General features: G+C 42.2%; 1 protein-coding gene across 1 annotated transcript in view; it reads right to left on the reverse strand.

The window, feature by feature from the left end:
- Positions 1-16012, reverse strand: part of SI (sucrase-isomaltase) — a 102753-nt gene that overhangs the window by 42850 nt on the left and 43891 nt on the right. The window contains exons 25-36 of the mRNA XM_079977525.1: positions 13953-14102; positions 12264-12467; positions 11357-11511; positions 8729-8897; positions 7670-7766; positions 6922-7034; positions 6665-6790; positions 4146-4274; positions 3766-3876; positions 3108-3170; positions 1579-1713; positions 232-316 (exon numbers count right to left, since the gene is read on the reverse strand). Of these exons, the coding sequence (XP_079833651.1) occupies positions 232-316; positions 1579-1713; positions 3108-3170; positions 3766-3876; positions 4146-4274; positions 6665-6790; positions 6922-7034; positions 7670-7766; positions 8729-8897; positions 11357-11511; positions 12264-12467; positions 13953-14102 (1537 nt within the window). The remainder of the gene's footprint in view (positions 1-231; positions 317-1578; positions 1714-3107; positions 3171-3765; positions 3877-4145; positions 4275-6664; positions 6791-6921; positions 7035-7669; positions 7767-8728; positions 8898-11356; positions 11512-12263; positions 12468-13952; positions 14103-16012) is intronic.

Here is a 16012-nt window from a genome sequence, read left to right on the forward strand (position 1 = left end):
TAGGTTGCTTAAAGTTTTGTTTAATTATTACATTTTTGTAGTGCATTAGATTGTTATAGGATGTACATTTTTTGTTTCTTCAGCTTGTAAACCGCCTTGAGTATTTTAAGTTAGAGAGACGGTATACAAATTAAAAATGATGATGAGGATGATTTGTCCCAAACTCAGCACACACCTAGTATATAACAACATTACAAGTGATCTAAAAGTAGGCATAGTAATTACACTTACTTGGTATATATACAGGAAAATTTAGTTCGGAGTTCCCACAGCCACCAACTGCACCATTGACAAAATTTGCTGGTTCATTCATATCCTTACATTGAAAACAAAACAAAACACATAAACAATATGGACCATCCTTTGTGTTTCTGATAGCCTTTGATTATACTATGAAAATATATGAGGAGGCATCATGTCTCTCCATTCAAGGTGTCCAAGAATACTGAAGGCGTGCCAAGATGAAATGAAGAAATGAGCCCAAGTATATGCTGTGTATATGTAGGGGGCGTATATGTAGAAGCTATAAAATGATTTATTAAAAAGATATTTCTACTGTACATTGCTTGGGAGCATCAGGTATCACAGGTCTATAGGAGTGTCTGGATTTGGGACAGTTCAAGGTTATTTTTTCTGTTGTTGTTGTTTAAAATGCTGTTGTATTGATTTAGAAAATGGGACCCTCTATAATTATAGACCACACATCCTTTTCCTCTTGGAATGTTTTATTATTGACTCAGTAAATTTCATAGCTGCATCCTATATTCCTTTTTCAACAATTGTGACTATTCTTTTCTCTTTTTAAATCTATTTATTCTTTCTTTTTTTCCTGTACCTGCCTGTTATTAGAACTCCAGAAAAAATAATATTTTAGGGAGGATGGATTGTATCCCATCCTTCATCCAAATAAATACAGGCTTCCTTCATCCACCTCCCAAACATTTCTTCTACTGTGTTGAGGAGCAAATTCAGTGTCAATATATTTCCCCATAACAAAAACCTTGGGCATCTGGGCTCTGGTAAATGCTAATATACATTTATTTGCATCTTGCACTGAAATGATGGACAACATTCACAGGGTCAAGATAACAAAGCAGATGAAAGCAGACGAATGCAGAAATAGGATAGCAATGATTTATGGGTAGACACACATATTTGATATGGTCCAGACAACCCTTTAGTAACAAGGACTCACCTCTTTGCCATGACCTTTGACACTTGAAGTGTATATTTTTGGGATCCAACTTATTTCTATAATTGTAAATTGCTTTAAATAGTGTATTGTAATGTTGTGTTTAAAGGTTTGCAACCCACCCTGGAACCTTAGGGTGAAGGGTGGTTAATAAATTAAATCATCACAATCATAATCTACCCATTAATGTAGACGTATCCTATTACTAGCACATTTCAAGATAATTTGGATAGTTTTCTCTGCATAAAAACATAACTGTTAGTGTAAGAAAACTAAAATGACATTAATCCGCTGAAAATATGAGTTGCTTTTTTCCAGTATCTGTTTTCCACATCCATAGCTGTAGAAAACAGCATAGACAATGCTAAAATAGGTGCAGGACTTACAATCCATATGCCATCAAATTTAATGCTATTTGCTGGATTGGTAGGGTTGGTGTGGAACTCCTGAATTTCTCTTTTCCACCACTGCACTGTAGAGTTGCGGAAGAAGTCTGGGAATGCAACGTAAGCTCTGTATAACTGGAATAATAGAGAATGTGAAGAAAACAACACATTACTTAGATACAATTGCTTATTTGTAACTAATAGGCAAGAAGTGTGCACGATCCATCGCTGGAAAAGACTGACACCACGTGAATCACAGAACTTTCAAAAGCGGAGATGGGCTGCCAAGTCTTGAGAGATCTGACTCCTCATGGTCTATGAATGCATTTTCAGATTCTCTTAACAGTTTAGGCAGAACTAGTCCGCATTAGGGAAGTTTTTAATGACTGATGTTTTAATATATTTTTAATCTTTGTTGGAAGCCACCCAGAGTGGCTAGATGGGTGGGGTATAAATTATTATTATTATTATTATTATTATTATTATTATTATTATTATTTCATGGGTCTGCATACTTCCTTAAGAACAGAAGATCTTTTCAAAACTAGCAAGTGGGTAGCAGGCAGAAGGTGGTCCAACATCTGTGTTCTATCTTCTGCCTATCCCTGCTTTACATAATATGCCCACACACATCTCCATGGTCACTATGGACAAAGTCTAAAGAGCCATTCAGGCTGAAATCCTATACACCAGGCATGTCCAACTCTGAGGAGACTACAATCTACTCCCAGTATAATAAAACTGGCAGTGATTTACCCATTGTCATTGCCAAAAGTTTTTGAGCTTTTTTTTTGGGGGGGGGAGCATTGCCCAGAGTTGTTGAGCTTTGAGCTTTCAGGGAGTACAACACAGGGAATATAAGCTTTCACAGCAGCGACAGCAACATTTATGAGACATAGCGCCGGGGGCGGGACGAAGACTGATCGATCAGGAGCACACAGGTGAACAATTTATTTAAGCCAGTGATCAACCTGAAGCATCCCCAGTATCTGCCTGTAGAACACGGATGACCAGTTGGACATGTCTGCTATACACACTTAACCGGGAGCAATTCCTATTAAACTCAATGGGACTTACTTCTGAGTAGACAAGTACAGGATTGCATTGTTGGGACTTTTGCATAGGAATTGTGCTTGCCCAAAATCATTTATGAATTCATTTCTCAAACATGACTAACAATTGCTTGCTTCACTCTCCATGGTGCCAAATACACTTTGCATTATGACACAAATGGACTGCTTTTTTAGGGGAAGGGGGATCGAAACTACCTTGGGCTTACCAAATTCTTCCCCCGCTAGCCTTGCTGCCATTAGTTCATTATTATGTGGGGAAGAGGGTTACTGCTTCGTGGGTTTTTTGTATTTTTACATTGTATCTTTATGTTGTGAACGGACCTGAGATCCATGGATGAAGGGCGATATACAAATTTAATTAATTAATTAATTAATTATATTATTATTATTAGCACTACTGCATTGTTTTCACAATTACTGGGGCTTTTTAAAGGAGAGACAGAAGTGTAAACTTACCTCTGTTTGCTCGTCCCAGGATATTGATGTATTCACAACTACACCAGGGTAATCAGGCCATACCTATGACGGCAAAGTTATTTGAAAATGGTTAGCATAATGAAATAATGAAATGACAAGGTTTGGGGAACCTTTCTTTGCAAATGAACCACTGCAATTCACTCAGAAAGGTGGAATGGAAATCCCTCAAGTGATAACAATCGAGTAACCTTCTTTTTAAAACAAAATCAAGGGTTACGTTATCCTACTCCAAAACTGAGATGGTGGAGAGATAAATAAAAGGATGCAACACTCCTCACTTTCATTACTCCTTTCTTAAAATGCCAACATATGGCTGTTTTGGGCATGCACCCTTGTTCATTGGAATTTGCTAATACCAGACCATAATTATACTGCTAGCAGCAATTATTATCTGAAATCAGATGACTTCTAATAGTCTTTTCAAGAAGAAATTCTATTTTTTTTTTTTTTTTTACATAAACTAAGGAGTTTCTCAGCTGGTAGACTAAGGTTGCCACAACCTGGCAACCATAGGGAAGATAAACCACCTTTACTAAGATGACCAGAGGCCCAATTTAACCCAAAAAAGAACATTTAAGGCATTTTAAGGCACTTGTACATGGAATTAATGCTAATGATAGTATGCAAAAAATATTACCTTCCCCCACACAATATCACTGCTATTGGGCCATTTAATGAAGACATCGTCCTCAACCCCTCTTGTGAATGGCGGATAAGGCTTGGTTTCGTTCCCAGAAATGGCTGGATCCTGAAATGAAGAACTTTGGCTTAAGAACTAAAGGCATAATAGTTATTAAAGGAGCAATCCTGTTCTCAAAATATTCCAGGTTTTAGGATATCTTGGTGCGCAAGAGCCACTCAAATGGAAGGCTCTACCAGTGCAGCCATTCCACCAGGGAAAATGCAAAAGAGGCGCAGCAAAAAACAGGTCAGAGTTCAGGGTGGCACAGTGGAGGAGCCCACTTAGGCCAACATTAAAGTCATTAGATCAAACAGGAGCAGAATATATGTACTGACCAAAATGATGATAAATCGCATTCCATCCTGTTTCATTTTGTCAACCAGAGCCGGAAGCTTTGAAAATTCTGGACCGATAGTGAAGTCCAGCTGCCGTTCCATGTAATCAATATCTGCATATTGTACATCCTATGGAGAAAAGGATCAAACGATCTTAATCTACAGTTTTAAATGACTAATTTACAGACAAAGGTGAGGAGTCAAAGTGTCACATAGGCCAAAGCAAGGTTGCTCTGCAACATCCAGTGAAATTTTCACCTCTCTTTCTTCCTTTTTGTTGTTTAAACAGCAGCTCCAATACTACACCAATACGACAAACTCTCTTCAGTTTTAATACAGTTTGCTAGGTGACATGTTCAAGTGTACTTTTATCTCTTTTTCAATTCCCTTTTAACTACTTTTAACTACCGTATTTTTCGCCCTATAGGACGCACTTTTTCCCCTCCAAAAATGAAGGGGAAATGTGGGTGCGTCCTATGGGGCGAATACAGGCTTTCGCTGAAGCCCGGGGAGCGAGAGGCTCTCGCTCTTCAGGCTTCAGGAAGCTCTGCGCAACCCTCCGGAGCCCGGCGCCAAGCCGCGTCGGCCTCCGGAGGATCACGCAGAGCTGCCTGCCCTCCCGGGCTCTGCGCAGCTCTGCGCGACTCTCCAGAGGCCGGCGGCAAGCCGCGCCGGCCTCTGGAGGGTCGCGGAGAGCTGCCTGCGCTCCCGGGCTCCGCGCAGCTTTGCGCGACCCTCCGGAGCCGCGCCAAGCCGCGCTGGCCTCCGGAGGGTTGCGCAAAGCTGCCTGCCCTCCCGGGTCCGCGCAGCTGTGCGCATCACTCCGGAGCCCGGCGCCAAGCCGCGCCGGCCTCCGAAGGGTCGCGCAGAGCTGCCTGCGCTCCCGGGCTCCGCACAGCTCTGTGCGACTCTCCAGAGCCCAGCGCCAAGCCGCGCTGGCCTCCGAAGGGTCGCGCAGAGCTGCCTGCCCTCCCGGGGTCCGCGCAGCTCTGAACGACCATCCGGAGCCCGGCGCCAAGCTGCGCCGGGCTCCGGAGGGTTGCGCAGAGCTGCCTGCATTGGGAAGCCTCAGCGCGCCCGGGCTTCGCACAGCTGTCCGCAATCCTGGGGAGACCGGCGCGGCTCTGTAGGCTTGCGGATAGCAGGCTCTTCTGGGGACTGGGGTCGGGGGAAGCTCGGGCTTCCCCTGCGCCAGCCCGTGCCTGGGGGGGAAATGAATTTTTTTTCTTTATTTCCTCCCCCCAAAAACTAGGTGCGTCGTATAGGGCGGTGCATCCTATGGGGCGAAAAATACGGTACTTTCAACTTACTCCTTTTAACTACTCTGCTCATTTTTGAGATCTTTCCTGTTTTGAAATCAGTTGCGACCAGCTTGTTCCCTCTGGGAAACTTTTCACTTAAATATATACAAGGTGTGACTGGAAAGTTTGGTGAATGGTCACAGAAATCGGGCAGCAAAAAATATCCAAACATACAATCGGCATCAGAAACCCACGAAATGCTCACAAATGTGTACAGAGATGAAGCCCTAACTCAAAAAACAGGATATGAGAGGTTTAAGCATTTCCATGAAGGGCGGCAAACCATCGAAGATGACCTTCGGTCTGGCAGACTGTCGATGAGCAGAATGGTAGCAAATGTCAACAGAGTTCATGAGTTGTTCATGTGGGATCTGCGTTTGTCTGTCCGAATGATGGTGGAAGAATTGCATATTCCGTGTGAAATCATTACTTAGGTTACTGAGCTGTCCCACCCTCTGTTTTCTCTTGATCTGGGTCCACCAGATTTTTTTCTTTTTCTAAAACTGAAATCTACACTGAAAGGGCACAGATTTTCCAACATTTCACATGTCCAAGCTACTGTGACAAGGGAACGGAAAGCAGTATGAAAAGAGGACTTCTCCAGAAGTTTCCAACAGTTCTACAAACGTTGTCAATGTTGCATTGTATCAGAGGGGGGGCCTGCTTTGAAGGCCTGTATGTTCGAATATTTCTCACTGTCTGATTTCTGTGACCGTTCACTGAACTTTCCGGTCACACCTTGTAGAATTGGATAGCATTGTGGCCATTGTTCTTAAGTAGTTCTTTGACACTTAATCTCACACCAGGTCTTGCCTTGACTCAGGAGTGAATCCAGGGTAGTCCTCCATTTTGTCAGCTTCATTGCTAACTATTCTAAGGCACCTTAATTTTTTCATATATAGAAATGCTGACTCTTTCTTAAGAGTCACAACCTAAATGTACATTTTCCCAATTCCTATGATTATTCAAATAAATATTCTATGGACTATCACCACTGACACTCACCATGAAGAGAAAATTATCACTATGAGTCCCAATTTACATACCTGCTTTTCATGCAGTTTGCTGGATAACTTTAACCTAGCCATTATCTCTCAGCTTAACCTAATTCATATGGTTGCTGAGGCGACAACAGGTAGGGGAAGGAATCTACTGCCCTGAGCAAAAGGGCAGGATTGAAACAGAATGAATGAATGGTCATGTCTACACACAACTTACATAGGGTATCTTAGCTGCTCTCATTGCATCATAAAGATCGGAGATTTCTGTGTCATTTCCATATCCATAGCGGCACAATTGGAATCCCAGACTCCAGTATGGTGGCATGACTGGACGTCCAATGAGCTAGAAATAAGAAAATTAAATACATGATATTTGCGTTACCTTACTCTGGCAAAAAAAAAAAAAAGCAAAATGATAGTATCTTTAGTATAGGCTTTGTAAAATAGTTTCAGATGTATTACTGAACTACTTACTGCAGTGTATTCCTGAACCACTTGTTCTGGAGTTGGTCCCAAAACTACATAGAAGTCCAAGATCCCTCCAATAGTACGGTAAGTCAAAGCAGGAGTTGGTTGGAGCTTTACCTCTGGAAATTCATAAACAGGAAATGAAACTATCAAAATGACCAGTAATTGCCAAAATAACCCTCTTCCCCACCTGCTCCAGCAGGCTGGCTGAAAATAACTTGGGCCCCAAGGGCATTCCCATCAATAAATGAGAACTCCCTAGAATTCTCAGGGAATGAGCCAATCTCTCATTTCTTAAGGTAGGGGCACCTGCCAGTTAAGAATTAGCCTGTGACTTCCACAAATAACCTTTGTGTTCGCTAATACTGTTTCCTGACCAAGTCACAGGAGACTGACTTAACTTGAAATATGGATGTTGCACCAACCTTTGCGCTGTTGGTGCCCTTGCTTTCTGAAACTGAAAGGTTGAGCCCTCTATAACCAATATCAAGGAGTTCAGTGCAGCGCGGGCACAGTGGAGGGTGTTTCGGATTGGCTCTGCCACTGTCTCCACCACCCCTGCTGCCAATATGTAAACAGACAGGGCGCTTGCCAAATAAGAGGCACCAACTCAAGATCTCATTCCAGCATGGGGGAAAGGGACTGTAAAAGTCAGGTTGGGGACTGGCATGGCTCACAGGCCATACACCTGTCAACCTGAGACAAACTGTGATTCAGAAATGCAACGTTTTCAGAAAAATGAAGGGCGACTTACCCATTCCATTGCTGTTCAGCAAGAGAACTCCGTGAGCATTTCCATCATTTTCTAGGCCCATGTAAAAGGGGTGAACTCCATAAGTATTAAGCTTGTACTGTAATTGTGGAGGGAAAATAACATGCTGTGAGCAAACGCCTTGGCCAATTGATTTTCTCCCCAGCATGCTTCTACACATGTCAGCAAGGGTTACACATTTCAAGATCACAACAAGGTAAATATTAATTTCCCAATTTTTTCTCATATTCTGCCTTCAGCTTGCCATGAGCTGAGATCATTCAAGCAGAAAACTATCATAAAAATACATATAAAATGAAAGTTTCTTAAAACGTTTAATTTTTAGGGGCCAGGGGAGAGGGGATAAAGTGTGGGGGTACATCTGTGTGCACAATGTATACTAAGATTGAGCTGTAGTGCTCTCTAACATTCATACAGCTCAAGTACACACACATCCAAGCATCTGTGGGGGCTCACGGTGCATTCTAAGCACCTGGGACTGATGTAAACTTCTGTTGATGCTAGATTTCTTGTGTATTACTGCCAGAGCCATGTGCCTCTACAGACTGGCAGCAGAAATTGTGAGGGGTGAGACTCACCATTAGCAGTGCATATAGAAATAACAACAACAACAACAACAACAACAACAACAACAATCATAATAATTTCTCTTTGGTATTATTTTTATAGAAAATGTTGCCTTTCTCTGGGAGTACACCAGCACAGTAATTGGGCCCAAACTGGACCGATGTCAGGCAACACCAGGTTCAAGAGTGGCTTGGGATCTAGCCAATCCCAGAGCATCACCTCAACCCCACCTTCCTCTTCAGAGTGCCCTGGTTGGAGACTCTGTGCATGTTTGGCAGCTGAGCTGGCAAAAGCGAGCAGAAGAATGCTTCCACTCCATCCACTGCCTTGCATCCCAGCCTGGTATAAGGGGCTGGTGGGCTGCAGCCTAATTATTTCGATGGGACGCAAGTGCAACTAATTTAGTCCAGATTCAACACATCCCGATCTTTTTAGCTGAACGTTGTAATGAAGATGGTAAAAGAATGAACTCACCCCGGGAGACTGGTCCCTTGCAAACATCCCCCAAGTATGCCAGTCCATCTCATGTCGGAAGTGAGCATGCTCTGTTTCACCAAACCCATACACGTACTGAGAAGGGAGGCGAGTTGAAATCTGAATGAACATGTCGCTGAAGATGAAGCCAGGTACTTGAGAATCCCAACTGCAATCAAAATATTCAGCAGTTTTCATTAGAAAGAAGAAGAAAGCAGACTGGATTATATTTCACATATGAGGATGGCAAGGTTTCAGAACATTTGCAGGGTGAAGCGGGGGGAATGTCATTGCTGATCATCGGATATTGTGACACTCAATGTTACAGTGATGAAAAAACCTTTGAGATTATATCATAATGGACATTTATTAGCTATGGTTGATCAGTTCATTCCACAAGGCCTCTATGACACACTATCAATGGTAAAGAGGAACAAGTCTATCCTGTTATGCATATATTTTTCCCTCAAGAAATGCTGCTAATTAATATTAGGTTCTAGATTTGCGTTGATACAACTTTCTCTGAGGGTTCCACTGTGCCTTCAGGATGATGCAGAGTTTGCCTTCAACCTTCCTCCTATGCCCTTGTCACCACACTTCTGTTTCTCATAATGAAACTATATCAGATATTGTATAGTAGCTGACATGTGTGGTAGGGGTGGGTGTTGAACTTCACACCTCTTCTGTTTTGGATAGTCGTGGTCTGAGAAGAACTTCAGTGAAGTCCTGGAGTATTCTGATGATGTGTCATTTCCCAATGATTCATGGTGAGCAATGTGTGAAATTTGAACCTTGACAGGTCTAGCCAACATGTTGCCCTCTAGATGCTGTTGAACTCCACTTCCCATCAGCCCCTCTAAGCATGGTCAGTGGTAATATGACATCAACCTCTGGAGGACCGCATTTTAGCCATGTTCCTTTAGAACAAACCTCTTTTAGATGCTATGCTTAGGCACATTCCCCAGGGACCTAGGTTCTCAGAACATAATTAGCCTCAACCATGCTATTTCTGGTAAAAAAAATAAGAAGAAGAGGTGCTGGTTCTCATATCTTGCTAAATTTGCTGTGGGTGCCACCACAAAATGGCTACCATGGCTAGCAAAAATAGTTTTCCCCCTCCCAGAGCATATTGTATCCAGTCCTGCACCTCACCTTGTCTTATATTCTAGTTTAACCTTGCCACACTGCAGAGCAGGACATACTGAATGTCAAGAACCCAGGAAGATGTAGTGTTCCTAGGCCTAGTATTAAAATCATGGAGACTGCAGATATATCAATAGCCTTTAGGCCTGTGATGTCACACTCGCCTACCTACAATTGTAAAGAGTGTCCCCAACACAACAAAGCTTTAGGAAAGCTCATCACCTAGGTAGACCTGCCTAAAAACTGACTGTGACAAAATATTTGAGTCCCATCAAATATTTTACCAGTACTTCTAATTTTAGCAATTCTCAAAACAGTGGGTTGAGATGGGGCTGGGGAAGGATATACATCAACATTCCTTCTTTTCAAATTTAAAATGATGATCTGTTGTGGCAGAGGTGGGAGGAACAATCAGAAATCATTTAGAACCTGTGAGGGAAATATTTTTAGCACCAATGGTGCTGTAAAGGGTTATGATGATCTATAACATATCTGCGATGCTCCCGTCTGCTTAATGGTGTGCTTGTCTCTCTGTGCTATCTGATCATTTGAGATGACAGGTATGGAGAGGAAAAGCTAAACTAAGCTTAGTCTGTTTCCTGCTGATCCTAAAAGAAACAGAGTGAATACTGCAGTTCACAAAGTATTTACCCAAAGGCTTACAGGAGAACAGAACACTTCTAGGGGTTTTAACCATGAAACAGTAATATTTTCTCAGTTCACCCATTCTTTAAAAACTAGCATACTTACACTGAAATCTATTATGTGATCCTTGCAGACTTTTCCAACTTTATCTAAACCCTCATCTCTATTCTCCACCAAACCCCATGACCAATCACCATTTTAAATTTCCCAACTTTCCTCCATATTCTGCCTTCAGCAGCCAGGGTGACATGGGCCTAAAGTTAGACTTTAAAATGGTGTGGCAAGCATGAAGTCACAGCCTAACAAATATGCATAGCATATTGTTTACTTCCTTGATAATTGACACAGGAGGATCAATGACGCATGCAACAATCCACCTTCTAAATTCAGTTTTAAGAATGATATTCATAGTTTATGCTAGATGTCGTGATAATAAGGTTGTATAAAGTGGCTTGTTCATACCCTTTCAAAGGTCAGTCAGTGAAAAATAAGCATATAAGATAAACTGGTGGATGACTGGATAGATGAGAGTCAAATACTCAGAGCTAGCTAAGAAGCAAATAATAATAATAATAAGCAGTAGGGAAGTTTTTTAAATAAATATAACTGTCATGTGCTAATTTTTGCAGAAAACAGCCCTTGAATCATATGATTGCGGAAATACACTGCAAGTAAAAATAAGACCAACTGTGTAAGTGCCATTTGAGAAAAGAAGCAAAACAACAACAACGACCACATCTCTGCCCCCCACCCCGTGAACTTTGTAGTAACTTGAGGAACAACTTGGTTTGTTTTCTCACTTGTTCTGTTCATTGCCCAGTTGTACAACCATCCACTTACATGACTGTTCCAGTGCTTCTGCGCCTAATTTGAATACCAAATGGATTGTTCTGAACTGCCACATCATAGAGGCGTTTCTCATAGGTGCTTGCAGGTGTGCTGGGGACGTTCAGTGGCACTGGGACTTCATACCTTTTGTTACTGTAATCATAAATCTGCAAGGAGGAATGGGTATTGCTTCCTTAGAACAAAGATGTTACAGAACATAGATCGCAAGGCTGGAATCTTCCTGTCCGTCCCCCACCCTGCCCCATTAATAATAGTAAATCTCTTTAAAAACAACAGAATCTTCCTTTTGCTTTTTCGGGGCAAAGGAGAAATGTTGTTAGGGCCAGATGAACAGCTGCACACGATTCAAAATCCTTGATGGGTAGCGCCATCAGCAACATTTGGGAATATATTTCCTCTTTCGTATTTTGGAACCAGCAAGGTTACAACTGCTTTGCCAGGCAGGTGGCGCTGTGGGTAAAAGCCTCAGCGCCTAGGGCTTGCCGATCGAAAGGTCGGCGGTTCGAATCCCTGCGGCGGGGTGCTCTCCCGTTGCTTGGTCCCAGCGCCTGCCAACCTAGCAGTTCGAAAGCATCCCCGGGTGCAAGTAGATAAATAGGGACCGCTTACTGGCGGGAAGGTAAACGGCATTTCCGTGTGCTGCACTGGCTCGCCAGATGCAGCTTTGTCACGCTGGCCACGTGACCCGGAAGTGTCTCCGGACAGCGCTGGCCCCCGGCCTCTTGAGTGAGATGGGCGCACAACCCCAGAGTCTGTCAAGACTGGCCCATACGGGCAGGGGTACCTTTACCTTTACCTTTTAATTAGTAGTATGAATCAAAAAGCTTTCGTGATTGATGCGAAAGTCACAGGCAGACTGTTTCAAGATAACTAGCTGCGGTATTTGCCTCGAATTTACCTTAAATTGAAGCATGTTGTTCTCATGGTATTTCACCTCCAAGCGAAGTGTGTCAATGGGTGTGACAGAAACTCTTGGGTGTCTAACAGGTCCATTGCCTCTGCCAAGGTTGACCGTTAAACCGGAAGGTGTGTACTGAATTTCTTCAACAGTATAACCATCATTGGATGGGTAGTAGCAGAATGGGACAGGTTCAACAGCTGGCTGTTGAGAGAAAAGACCTTCTTGTATATAAGGCTTAGAGGCTCAAGCGTAGGCTTTCCAATGAGGTGAATGGAAGATGATATTTTCATTAGCTCCAGACACAATTTGTTGAACCAGGAAGTACTGGAAGCCATACTCCCCATGAATTCCAGCAACAAATCCTATTTTCATTTGTTAAGAACCCTTTGTTGGTGTTAAATGGCTCACCAAGTCTATTTTGACCAGGTCTGCAGATTTTATGGCTCCCACTGGAGGAGTCTTACCATTTGCCTCCCTGAGTTTCAACCCATAGCCACTATGCCCCAGTAGAGAAATTATATGGCAGATTCTAAGTCGCCTGCAGCAGAGGTGTGAACAGAAAGAAATCCATTGGATCCCTCTCAGTAGGGAGAGTTAAGCACGCACTTAAGCAAAGAGGAATCCAGAAAGCAAAACTTTAGCTGGATCTCAGCCAAAGATAGCTTGGCTGCAGTAGTTACAGTGCTGTGTGAACAGGGCCTGAGAATATTTGCAAGGGCGACTATGCAGAATTAGATAAACTAACAGGAAGGATTCGAAACCGGCGAGACCAGAAATTCACGGAAGACTGGAGTAAATTTACAGACTATTTGAAAAGTAATTGTGAAGAGCAGATGATGTTTGTAGGGTTGCAAGAAATTTTGTGAGGAGTATTATTAGAACTAATGTAAAAATGGACAAGGAGGTAGATGATTTGTTAAGAGATGTAAAGGCAATAGGAAGTTAAGAAATGCATAAGAAGTGGTTAAAACAGTGGATCATCAGAGGTGCTGATGGAAGTCCAAAAAGATTGTATAAGTGATAAGTTTTGTAGTACATTTTATAATTTATATGTTAAAATTAATAAAAAAAATTATTAAAAAAGAGAATATTGGCAAGGGCAGGAAACATCAGCAGCAGCACTTCTAATAGCAACAAGGTGGTGAGTGCTACTGGGGCTGTAACCAAAACTGGGCAAACTGGAAACAAGAGGGAAACTAAACTGAAGAGGCAAGAAGCTACCAAACAACAACAATAACCTGATGGGAACTGAGCGTACCTGCTAACCATGGAATGTTGAACAACGCTTTTGGGGTTACGGGAAGAAATAGAGCAGAATGGACAAAGAGAAGAATGCCCTGCTTGGAAGGAATGACTTCTTGGAACCCTGAACAGGAGTGCTCCTTTTAAAATCGTGGATACACTGAAACATTTTGTTGCCAAACCCACTTTCTACATTTATTTACCAAGCCTGCACCATTGCACTGAAATGCTTATCTTTTTAAAAACAGGACCAAATAAGTTTCAAGAAAAATATTGAGAAAGAACAAGAGGGATAGGCATACTTGATGTCTGAAGCAGCATCTTCTCTCACATCCATGACTGTGAGTAAAAGGGAAAGGATGAGACCAGTGTACTGTGCTCATGGCCAACACACCCCTAATCATCAAAGCATATATGGGTTTATACTGTATGTGTGTTACTTACACTCCAGGTACAGCCAAGAGCCTCACATTTTTCTTTTGATGCATTTGGCTCAAAATGACAATCAAATCTGTTACTGTCACTGAAGACCTGTTCCCAGGAGACTCTGTGATCTTCTCCCAGTTTAAGCTGAAGGTTTGTTATGGTGGCAACCTACAAAAATGAAGAGTAAAATCCAAGTTGTAAATGCCACATGCATAAAAACTGTGTTTATTTATTTATTTATTTTATTTATGAATTGCTTCCCATGAAATATCCCAAAGTTATTAAAAATTATCCCAAAGTTATTAAAAATATCCCAAAGTTATTAAAAAATGAAAGCATCAATAAAAAGTTGGTTAAAAGTTTTCACAATTTTTTTACTGATAACATAGATAGATAAATTAAGATAGCTAAATTAAGGATCTGTACAGTTTTTTAACATGCAGAAAATAACATATGTTGATAAACCAGAGAGAGGAGCTGAGGGAAGTCTGGGGGGGGAGGGGAGGGGGGTTATGTTTTGGGGAGGGGAAAGGGAAAAAATGGGGGGGGGATTCAAGGATGATATTTTGGGGGGGATAAAATGTCATGTTGAAACGACTAATAAAAAAATTTAAAAAATGAAAACATCGGATAGATAGATAAATAGATAGATAGGATAGATGCGGTATTTTTCCATATATAAGAATACCGGTATATTTTTTCCTAAATTTTTGAAGGGGTCGTCTTATACACGGACAGTGCATAGTGCATTTTCTTAATTTTGAGTCCCAAAAAATAGGGGGTGTCTTATACACAGAAAAATACAGTATATTCTAGTCTGTATCTATAACAGATTTAAATCCACTATAGATACGGACTGGAATATATCTATCACATATTTCTTGTGCCTGGTACTTTACAAGTGGCAAAGGAGAGGACCCTGTTTTATGGGGGTTACAATCTAAAATTCAGCACACAAAGAAAGGCATTGTGGGAGGCAGATCAAGGCATAAGACACAGCAAGGGACAAAGCAGAGGCAGTAGCTAAGGGTTGTAAACCTGGGGGAAACAACTGCCATTTGCATTTGAGTGCAAATTCTTAAGGGGGAAGCTGCCTTGAGATTAATGACTGTGCAATAGATGCCTGACTATTAATATTCAGAAGACCAATATCCATCCAAATCTTGGCTTCTTAGTTCAACATGTATTGATTATTTTTTTGGGGGGGGGGAATCAAGATTGCATGATGTATGCACATGTGCTAACTATTTATGACTGCAACAAGAGGGTCAATAGATTCCCCCACCTTTGAAACAGGTTTTAAGTGACCGAACTGCATCCACAGAGGTGCAGAACTCTTTGAAGGACTCCTATCCAGCAGGCATTTGTGGAAAGACCATGTGACCCAGGAACAGCTAGTATGGTGGGGCATGGCTGCTTATGGGGTGCTTATAAAAGTTAACGCTCTAGAATTGTATAAGAATTAGAGCCAGTGTGGTGTAGTGGTTAAGAGCAGTAGACTCGTAATCTGGTGAACCGGGTTTGATTCCCTGATCCTCTACATGCAGCTGCTGGGTGACCTTGGGCTAGTCACACTTCTCTGAAATCTCTCAGCTCCACTCACCTCACAGAGTGTTTGTTGCGGGGGAGGAAGGGAAAGGAGATTGTTAGCCACTTTGAGACTCCTTAAGGGGAGTGAAAGGTGGGATACGAAGTCCAAACAACAACTCTTCTTCTTCTTCTTCTTCTTCTTCTTCTTCTTCTTCTTCTTCTTCTGTTCCCTACTGCTTAGCAGCAGCCAATGATGTGGATCAGATAATAGACAAACTCGGCCCTCCAGATGTTTTGGGACTACAATTCCCACCATCCCTGGCAACTGGTCCTGTTAGCTAGGGATGGTGGGAGTTGTAGTCCCAAAACATCTGGAGGTCCAAGCTTGCCTATGCCTGATATGAATGCACTGGTGCTAAGAATGTGGCAATTTATAATTACACATCACAAAAGAAATGAAGGAAGTGGGTCAGTGGGTTTAGCACAGTGCAAGTGGGTTTAGTGCAGTGTGCAGGGACTCGCTGAGCAGGCGGCTTGGTTTGGGGGTG

The sequence above is a fragment of the Podarcis cretensis genome, assembly GCF_951804945.1.
Source record: "Podarcis cretensis genome assembly, chromosome: 5".
Lineage (NCBI taxonomy): Eukaryota > Metazoa > Chordata > Lepidosauria > Squamata > Lacertidae > Podarcis > Podarcis cretensis.